At 43.2% G+C, this 10,288-nt stretch overlaps 1 protein-coding gene across 1 annotated transcript in view; it reads left to right on the top strand.

Moving 5' to 3' along the window:
- The window catches only part of TIMELESS (timeless circadian clock), a 23,363-nt gene extending 13,624 nt beyond the window's left edge, over window positions 1-9,739 (top strand). The window contains exons 13-28 of the mRNA XM_006859437.1: window positions 2,293-2,427; window positions 2,527-2,678; window positions 3,541-3,638; window positions 3,721-3,841; window positions 3,948-4,149; window positions 4,417-4,562; window positions 5,622-5,707; window positions 5,791-5,908; window positions 5,998-6,080; window positions 7,211-7,353; window positions 7,557-7,737; window positions 7,818-7,886; window positions 7,999-8,117; window positions 9,003-9,216; window positions 9,427-9,531; window positions 9,666-9,739. Coding sequence (XP_006859499.1) covers window positions 2,293-2,427; window positions 2,527-2,678; window positions 3,541-3,638; window positions 3,721-3,841; window positions 3,948-4,149; window positions 4,417-4,562; window positions 5,622-5,707; window positions 5,791-5,908; window positions 5,998-6,080; window positions 7,211-7,353; window positions 7,557-7,737; window positions 7,818-7,886; window positions 7,999-8,117; window positions 9,003-9,216; window positions 9,427-9,531; window positions 9,666-9,739 — 2,046 coding nt within the window. The remainder of the gene's footprint in view (window positions 1-2,292; window positions 2,428-2,526; window positions 2,679-3,540; window positions 3,639-3,720; window positions 3,842-3,947; window positions 4,150-4,416; window positions 4,563-5,621; window positions 5,708-5,790; window positions 5,909-5,997; window positions 6,081-7,210; window positions 7,354-7,556; window positions 7,738-7,817; window positions 7,887-7,998; window positions 8,118-9,002; window positions 9,217-9,426; window positions 9,532-9,665) is intronic.
- The last annotated feature ends 549 nt before the right edge of the window (window positions 9,740-10,288 follow it).

The raw sequence follows: 10,288 nt of genomic DNA, 5'->3' as shown, positions 1-10,288 counted from the left end.
GGGTCTGTCCTTCCTGGGGTTCATTGAGTTTCTTGAATGCTTATCTTTTCACTTTTCATGATGTTAGGAAATTTTTCTTCCAGAAACTCTTCAACTATCTCCTCTGTGGACTTGGGTGATTGTTCCTGTTCCAGAATGCGAATAATTCTTAACTTATTCCTCTTCATGTTATCCAACATGAATCTTAGGCCTTCTTCAGATTTTTTTTTAATCCTTTTTTGTGTTTGCTCTTCTGTTTTAGCAGTGTTGAGAGATTTATCTTCCAGCTCACTAGTTCTGGCTTCTATCTCTTCACTTCTATTCATTTGCCCTTTCAGTGTATTGTCCATTTCTAATAATTTGGACCTCTTTCTGTAGGTTTTGAATTGTTTCCAATGCTGTATCTATCTTATTTGATTGTTCCTGTAGTGCTTTCCTGACTTCTTCCTTATTTTTCTCAATTCCATTATATAGTGTTTTAATACATTTTATAATCATTTTTCTGAATTCCTTCTCTGGTATTTCCAAAGCCTGCTCATCTTCCAGTATGGAGTGTAGGTCTAATTCCAGCTCATTTGCCTCAGTCACTTTATCTCATTTCTGGACATGTGCAGATATGGTCATCTGCTTCTGTTTTTTGGGCATATTCAGGAGTTTTCTGTGGCCTTAATACTTAGATGGATGTGTATTTTGGTATTTCTTATGCTTTCTGATTGCCTCCAGGTAGATGGGATCAGGAAATGGGCTTCTCTGTCACTCTTCTTGAGAAATTTCAAGATGCCACTGTTGGTTGTTTTGACGTAACTTAGGATTTAATTTTCGGCCTATTTCCTTTTTAGTCTGCCTGTTCCACACCACAATCCCTGTTCAGGCCTTTTTTCTAGTCATAAACAGTTCAGGGCCAGCTGTGGCTGTTTGGTTTTAATTGGAAACTGTCTCTTTAAATTTCGAGGAGATCTGTGCACATGCGTAGTAGACCCCTCCGAGGGTGGGGCTGGGGTGTCTGCTAGCTCAGGCACCCCTATAGTTACCAGAATGGAAGTGCACAGACAGCAAGGGACCAATGAACAGATACCAAAAGAAAAGAATGTCCACACCTTTATCTCCGTGGTTCTGTCAGGTGTCTGTGGCTGCTCTGATCCTTCCCCCGCTTGGTCTCACCCAAGATAGAGGCTCCTGGAGCAGCTGAGAGCCTTGAATTAGAAAGCAATGGATTTCTTGCTTCTGCTACAAATTTCCCCAGCTGTAAGCCTTCCAACCTTCTAAATGTTCCTGTATATGTGGTTCAGAGTTCTGGGACCATCCTCTGAGCCTTACTTGGTCCTGTATTCTGTGTTGTTGCCAGTGGAGCTCCTCACTGCATGTCTACCCAATCCGCCATCTTGTTTGTTCTCTCTCTCTTCCTTTTTAAGAAAGAGAAATGTTTGTGTTTACATGTTACAGAGATATGTTAGATGCTGTCGAGTCATTCTGACTCATAATGACCCTACACACAACAGAACAAAACAATCCTGCGCCAACATCACAATTATTATGTTTGAACCCATTGCTGCTGCCACTTTGTCAATCCATCTTGTTGTGTGTCTTCCACCTTTACTGACCCTTTACTTGACCCAGCATGATGTCCTTTTCTAGGGACGGATTGTTCCTGATACCATGTCCAACCTATGAGAGACAAAGTGTCCCTATCCTCACTTCTAAGGAGTATTCTTCCACAACAGATTTGTTAATTCTTCTGGCAATCTGCGGTACTTTCAGTGTTCTTTGCCAACATCAAAACTTAAATGCATCAGTTCTTTTAAGATATCTTTTATTCATTGTCCAACATTCACATGCATATGAGGCAACTGAAAATACTATGGATTGACTCAGACACACCTTAGTCCTCAAAGTGACATCTTTGTTCTTTAACACTTTAAAGAGCTCTTTTGCAGATTTGCCTAGTGCCAGTACATTGTTTGATTTTTTGATTGCTGCTTTCAAGAGTGTTCATTGTGCATTTACATAGTGCTTCACATTTTCCAAAGGCTTTTCATGTCGAATTTCTTATATTTGACCCTTATAGCTAGTCTACTTAAGGCTTCTGTTTAATATATCACTGCTTCTAGGAAACCTCTGACATCGAGAAATGGGTCAAGTGCTGTTCTGTTTTGATATGACATGCTCACCCATATTATAGCTCTTATCCACACTATAATGTCATTACCTGCTTATTGATTTGTCTAGTTAGTTAATTTTATAATAGGAAAGGCAGTGATGAGAGAAAGGCCTCTTTGCCCTCCTGCCAGCCTCATGTAAGTTCTTTCCTCATAGAACAAAAGAAAGAAGCGGAAAAAGAAGAAGAAGATCCTAGACCAGCCTGCTTCATCTGGGAACATCCCATGTAGCCCAGAAGAACTGGAGGTTATGTGGCCAGCCCTGGCTGAGAAGCTGCAATGCTGTGTCCAGGTAGGTGGTTGTAGAAATCTGTCTTTCCTGAGAATAGCGCTCAAGGTAAACTGTCTGGGTTTCCCTCCTCTCTTCTCCCACAGACATTTTTTCCTCTAGGCTCCTGAGCTCAGTTTGGACTCCGTGGTTCCCTTTGATGCGGCCTCAGAAGTGCCAGTAGAGGAGCAGCGGGCAGAAGCCATGGTGCGAATCCAAGACTGCCTCCTAGCTGACCAGGCCCCAGAGGCTCTGAGCCTCCTGAGGTCTGCCCGGTAAGAACCCTGCCACCTCCTCCTGGACCCAGGTTTTAGACTTTTGGGGCAGAGAGAAGATCTCATTGTGATGTAGGGTTTCCAGTCTTCAGGAAAGAGACATCCTATCAGAATATTGGGGCTCAGTGAGCAATGAATGAGTCCTAGGGAATTTTGATTGGTTTGTTGGTGTACTGTTTTTGAGAACAACCAGAAATCACAGTTAATTAGGAAAAAAATTAAAATAATCATACAAGTCAAAAATAACAATTATTACTATTTTGGTAAGTAACCTTCCAGAGTGTTGTTTTTGTTATATATGTTATTGTTCTTTTAAGTGCCATTAAAGTTGGTTCCGATCATAGCAATACTGTATAGGGTTTCCAAGGAACAGTTGGTGATTTTGAACCACTGACCTTGTAGCTGAAACTAAACTTGCAGTCTAGTACTTATCCTACAGTGCCACACCAGGACTCCTTTGGTATATGTAGATATACCATATATACCTTCTTGTAAAAAAAATTGAAATGTTACACGTGATAATTTGTAATATTTTTTTCATTTCTCATTATATTGTAAGCACCATTTCTCATCAGATATGTTTCTATAAGATAAAAGTTAATGGATGTGTAATACCATTGTGTGAATATGTACATTTGCTTAATCAAGTGTCAAGCATTTAGATTGCATTTTGTTCTTCTACGATTTTCCTTGCAATGTGCCTTTTAAGGAAAAATTTCCTAGAGTTTTTGTTTCATCTTTGAGTCAGCAATTTATATTCTCTTTCTGGCTGACGAATGAAATAAGTCTAAATTACTTCTCCCAGGTCAAATTATACCTCAGATTCTCCCTGACTATAGCCTTTTGTTTCTCTGTGCCCCAGGGAGGTGTGGCCAGAAGGCGATGTCTTTGGCTGTGAAGACATTTCCCCAGAGGAAGAGATCCAGCTGCTGAAACAGATCATCTCTGCTCCTCTTCCTCGTGAGTTTCCATTCCTATCACAGCTGTTTCCTTCCAGCTCTTTTCTAGCATAACAGTGAACTAATCACCACTTTTTCTATAGGACAGCAAGGACTCGAGGAGCAAGGGGCTGAGGAGGAAGAGGAAGACGAGGAGGAGGAAGAAGAGTTGCAAGCGGTCCAGGTGTCGGAGAGAGAATTTAATTTTCTGGACTACCTTAGACGGTGCGGGCTAAGAGGACTGAGTTGGTCCTAGGGTGGTGACTGGAGCCATGAGGATGAGCGGTGTCTTTCTTGTGCTGATATCCTCTCCCTTCCTGTCTTGGTACAGCTTTGCTTGCTCAACTGTGGTCCGAGCCTATGTGGTGCTGCTGCGGAGCTACAAGCAGAACCGTGCCCACACAAACCATTGTGTTGTCAAGATGCTGCATCGGCTGGCCCATGACCTCAAAATGGAAGCCCTGCTATTCCAACTCTCGCTCTTCTGCCTCTTCAATCGTCTGCTTAGTGACCCTGCTGCTGGTGCCTACAAAGTGAGGGATACCACAAAGTGGGGGGCTATAGAGCAGTCCTGGGTTAAAAGGATAGTCTCCAAGAGATAAAGGATGCGAGGGAGTATCAAAGATTGGCAGATGAGAGAGCTGTGAGAAAATAGTTCAGGAAACTACATGGGGAAAGATAAAAGAGAGACTATGAGTGAGGAGAGGGAACTGGAGAAAGGTGTAGACAGAATACCTAAAGGCCTAGGTTTATGTGTACATTTGGGCCAGAGACCTCAAAACAGTTTCTCTCTCTTACAGGAACTAGTGACTTTTGCCAAGTACATCTTGGCTAAGTTCTTTGCATTGACTGCAGTCAACCAGAAAGCCTTTGTGGAACTGCTATTCTGGAAGAACACAGCTGTGATTCGAGAGATGACTGAGGGTTATGGCTCCCTGGATAGCGGGTAAACTTGATACTGGGGAAAGATGGGCAGTAAGGGTGGACATAGTCACAGAAATCAAAGTTAGAAGAACTTGCAGATCATCTGGTCCAATATTTCTCCCCTCTCTAAAAGATGAAATGCTTTACCTAAGGTCACTCAAGAGAAGAATATGGACTGAAACCTAAGTCTTCTGGCTAATTTCCTTCTCTTTCTCTGTCCTCACAAGGGAAGGCTTACTTTATGAGGTGATCACTTTGGGGAGTGGGGTAGCCCCCAGGGAGAGTCTGTATGTGCTCTGTCCTGTAACATGCTGGTGAAACCCTAAGGATTTCTTAAAAAAGTTTATCTCTTTCTCAGAGTATCTCAGCTCCTCTCCTTTTATATTTCTCTCTCTTTCCTATAGGAGCTCTGGTAGCATATCGGTTATGAATCGGGCTGCTAATCTCAAGGTCAGCAGTTCAAAACTACCAGTGGTTCTGCGGGAGAAAGATAAGGCTTTCTGCTCCTATAAAGATTTACAGCCTCGGAAACCCTATGCAGGGTTGCTGTGAGTCGGAACCGACTACATGGCACATACCACCAACCACCACCACTTTTTCCCATAATGTCCTCAGTCCCTGCATAGTGAGGATCCCTAGATTCAACTTGGAAAATCTCTTGAGTATGACTTTTGGGTTCTTAAGTGGGATGAGAGTCAGGGGAAGGAAGCATGCCTTCAGCTTCTGCTGACTCATTTCTTTGAGTTACCTGCATCATCCTATATAGTATTCCTCTAGTTGTGATGAAAGGAGCTCTGGTCATGTAGTGGTTATTAGTCAGGCTGCTAACCGCAAGACCAGCAGTTCGAAACTACCCGTTGTTCTGTGGGAGAAAGATGAGACTTTCTGCTTCCGTAAAGATGTATAGCCTTAGAAACTCTTTGCAGGGTTGCTGTGCATCAGAGCCAACTCCACGGCACACCACCACCACCACCAGTCGTGATGAATTGTTCTTTTTAATTTACTGAGCAGAAATGATCTTTGGTTTCCTCCTTTTGGGCCAACAGCTTAAATGTTTCCCCTTGCTTTTTCCACCATTAAGGTCTTCCAGTCGCAGAGCCCCCGTGTGGAGTGCAGAGGAAGAGGCCCAGCTTCAGGAGCTTTACCTCACCCATAAGGATATGGAAGGTAGGAAGCCTGGAGATCTGAAGAGCTGATGAAGGCAGTCTGAGTTCCAGGGCCCCTCTTTACTACTCACTCCTCCACCTCAGGTCAGGATGTGGTGGACACCATATTAGCACACCTGACTACTGCTCCTCGGACACGCAAGCAGATCATCCACCACCTGGTACGGCTAGGACTGGCTAACAGTGTCAAGGACTTCCAAAGGTAGAGGATATGCTCTGGAGGAAGTTGGGATGGGGAACCTTGTGTTCATTCTCTGGGCCCCCTCTTCCACTGATCACCTTCCTGAACAGGAAAGGGACCCATATTGTATTATGGACGGAAGATCAGGAGCTGGAATTGCAAAGACTTTTTGAGGAATTCCAGGACTCGGATGGTAAGTGAGATTGAAGCTCAGGAAACCTCTGAGATGAGAACATTACTGTCCATTTTTCTTTCCCTGTCTTCCTTTTCTCGTCTTTTCGTGCCACATGTTGTTTATTTTTTTTTTTCCTTATGAATTGTTTTATTTGAGATGCTTTCTTAATAACAGCCTTTTTTTTTTTAATGTTTTATTGTGAGTTATGTGATATTTTACATGGGAGAACATTAGTTTTACATTCATTCTTTCGTATATCGTTTCATTGCCATGGTTATAATCCCCTCCATACATCATCAACCAACCAAAGGGTATACCCTGCAAGCCTGCCTCCCACACTGCTCCCCCCGGTCTTCAGCACATAGTCCCTCTCCATCTCTGGATCTAAAGTCCCCAGCTGCTCCATCTCTCCACGTCATCATCTCTGCTTCCATCTCAGGCATCACTGCTTCTTTGGGTAGGGTCCCACACTCTGCTCTTCTCCTTTAATGGTCCTAGGGACCTCTGCTCCTAGACTGAAGGGTTAATCACTCCCTTCCTTGCTATAAAATGTCTACCTTTACATTTCCAACCCTCACAATCAGTCCTGATAACAATTATTCACTATTGTATCACAAGAGACCTGTCTGCATTTCATTGCATCAGTCCCGCCTAGACAGATTGAATATTATTCACTGGAGATTCTACCTTCTTCCTGGACCTATGGCTCTAGGTTCCCACGGGAAAGCTTGTAAGCCAGTCACTTCTTGCCTTTGTAGCCCTCTCCACCCCATTTTGGGTAGCCAATGTCCAAGTTGCCCATCCCTGTCTACTCTGTGTGGAGGGGATGGGAATGATTCTTGCTGTAAGGATTTGTTCCCTCTTTTGAGCTACTGCATCCATAGGTGTGGGTCAAGTTCATCAAATTGTTATCAGATTACTCTTTTTTCTCTTCTTTCTTCTTCTGGTTGAGCTCTGATCATCCAGTCATTGAAGCCAGGTCAAGTGGGTATTATCTGCAAGTGTGGGTGTTCTTATGCATATGCCCTCTCTTTTTATCAGCACATGCTATATTTGAGGTGTCATTTTTGTGGTGAATTAAGTTGATTCTTTGCAAAAACTTCTGATTTTCTGTTGTTATTGGGAAGTCACAGTTTTCCTCTGTATAGATATCCTGGGTAATATCATGAAGAACATCACAGCAAAACGCTCACGGGCCCGAATAGTGGATAAGCTGATGGCCCTGGGTCTGGTGACTGAGCGGCGGGAGCTGTACAAGAAGCGCCGGAAGAAGTTGGCACCCTCCAGCTTGGTAACACTCTCCTCCTGGCTGCCTCCATGGGCCACTCGCCCTGAAGTGCATTTAGAAGTAACCCATACAGATTCTCCCTCTCGGGCATTCTCATAGCCTGACCCAGTGGGTAGGTTCCCCAATGGGGTGGACAGAAACCAGAGGACTCCACTTAGTTCTTCATCTGGCGTCTTTTTTTCAATTCCTACTCCAATGAATTTTAGCCCAATGGAGATGAGTCACTGAAAGATTTTTGCTCAGAAGATATGAAAGAAGAGAACCTGTCAGAGGAAAAAAGTGAAGAAGAAGAAGAAGAAGAGGAGGAGGAGACCTTGGGAACAGATCAAGCACAGGGTGGCTCAGTCCTCCCTACTGAAAACCTTAGGCAAAACCTGCATCAGGAAGGTAAGGATCTGGGTGGGAAAAATATCTCAGATGGAGGCACTGGGAGAAGGGGCAAATAGAAGTATTCCTCCTCCCCATAGGTTTTTCTGCTCCCCTCCTATGGCTGCAGAACTGCCTAATTCAAGTAGCAGATGATCGGGAAGAGGATGGTAAGTGGACAGATGGTGGTTTTAAGAGCGCTCAGGCCCTGCAAGTTCTGGGGTAAAAGACTGGTTCGTTTCCTTCCGCATCTTAGTCATCTGACTGCTGACCCCATCCTAGGTTGTTCCCAGTCTGTTCCATTGGTGCCACTGACAGAGGAAAATGAGGAAGCAATGGAAAACGAACAGTTTCAGCAGCTGTTGTACAAGCTAGGGCTTCGGCCCCCTGCCTCTGGGCAGGTAAGCACACCAGTAACATTACCAATCAGGTAGTAATTAAGGCATGATGGTTCTACTTCCTCATAGCAGTTGCCTTATTTCTGACCAAGACTCCTGCAGCAACTAATTTCCCTAGTCTTCCCTTTTCCTGTGTCCATCTTCCATGCTGCCCCCACACTTAACATTTCTAAAATAGAGTTCTTGAATGCCACTCTCCTGTTCAGAGCACTTGGTGTTTCTCCTCTCCTCTCAGGACAAGAGTCCAGAGTGACATGCCCAGCTTGGCCAACGGGCCTTTGTAGTTTCACAACCATAGTCATCCTGGATTACTTCTGTTCTTCCAAAAGCGGCCTTTTTATGCCTCCAAATGGTTGATCATGCTAGTTCTTCTACTGGAAGGTTCTATACACACACACACACACACACAAAATACACTCCTGTCTTTCTGGTGAACCCAGACTTTAAGATTCAGCTCAATTGTCACCTCTTTTGAGTAACAACCCCTACCATCCTTTAACCTGTGAACCAAGAGTAATCTTACTCTGGAAGCTGGAACTTACTCATTCCTTTGTTATACCCCTAATGGAATGGTGCTCTTTCTAATATTAGATTGTAGATTCCTTGAGTGTCAAGAATCATGTCCAATTCACCTTTTGATCCCCAGGATCCATTCATTTAACCATTATTCAATTAACCACTACATTTACTGTGACCCCCTTAATATAGCAGGCATTTGCTAGACTTGTATAGTGTAGTAGATAAATTACTAATAAGTGACGTTCATAGACTGGTAATCTTCACCAGTGGAGGATCATATTTATTCAGTGAATACTAAGTTCGGAATCTAGGGAACTAGACACTTATCCTTTCCCTTTGTTGCTATTCTCACCTTCTTTGTCCTTACAGGAAACCTTCTGGCGAATCCCAGCCAAACTGAGTCCTGCTCATCTCCGAAGAGTAGCAGCTTCTTTGGTTCAACCAGAAGAGAAAGAAAAGCTACAGCCAGAAGTAGAACTCGAAGTTCCTGGAGAGCAAGGGCATGAGGAGGAGCACCGAGCACAAGCCCTGAGGGCTCTCTTGTTAGCCCGGAAAAAGAAAGCAGGCCTGACGTCCCCAGAGGGTAATAGCAGGATAACTTGTCTTTTTTTTTTTTTTTAATGTTTTAGTGTGAATTATGTGATAGTTTACATGGGAGAACATTATTTTTACATACGACTTGTCTTTTGAGTGGTTATTATGTGCCAGTCATGTTTGTCTAGAGGACCGATAGGGTATTCCAAAGAAGTGAAAGCCCAGTTCCCTAATTTTATGCCTCTTATAGCCATTTCAGAGGAAGAGGCAACTGATAGGAAAGAACAGCCGAGGGCTGCACCCAAGAAGAGACAGCTGCTAGACAGTGATGATGAACAAGAGGAAGATGAGGGCAGTAGCAAAGGTAGGCATTCTAATGGGACCTACTTTTGTCTTCTCTTTATCGCTCTTCTATTCAATCCTGAAGACAAACGCTGCCACCCTCCTTCTTCCATAGTGTATTTAGACATTCTCTCTTTCTCCCTGTCATTCCCATAGCACCAGAGTTGGGAGCTCCAGGAATACGAAAGAAGAAACGATTTCACATTGAGGATGAAGATGAAAACGACTGAAGAGCCAGAGCTTAGGGGTAGAGACAGGCTTATTTATAAATGATGAATTGAAATCAGAGTTGGAAATCATGTAGAATCTAATATGATTCTTAAACTGGCCCAAAGGCCAACTATTTCAGGCAACAGTGTTGAACTTCTCTGCACCTATTTTTGTTTCTCAGTTTTATCAGTATGTTGTATCTTTCTATACTACTGATTATTAGTGCCCCTTAGCTAATGGAAGGAATGAGTGAAATATAGAGGGCACCCAAAACATCTCTGTAGGTCTGTTCCTTTTGACTTTCAGCTGGTGGTGGATCACAGTACCAAACAGGAACTTTATGATCATGATAGGTGGCGATTTTTCATAATTTTCAAGAGTCTCTAAAGGCCCCCATGTTCATTTTCTTTCCTATAATCACTCCCTAGATACCAAATTTAGCCCAGTTCCTACAGTTGCTATGGGATTGGAATACGATACTACTAATTAATGAATTTTTTGTTTGTGGTTTGTATTGAATTAAACAAGTAAAATTAAAAGTTGTTAACTTTAGTCTGATATGCCAATCT

Source organism: Chrysochloris asiatica, unplaced genomic scaffold, assembly GCF_000296735.1.
Source record: "Chrysochloris asiatica unplaced genomic scaffold, ChrAsi1.0 scaffold00033, whole genome shotgun sequence".
Taxonomy (NCBI): domain Eukaryota; kingdom Metazoa; phylum Chordata; class Mammalia; order Afrosoricida; family Chrysochloridae; genus Chrysochloris; species Chrysochloris asiatica.
The sequence above is the reverse complement of the archived record's forward strand: the minus strand, read 5'-3'. Positions and strand labels throughout refer to the sequence as shown.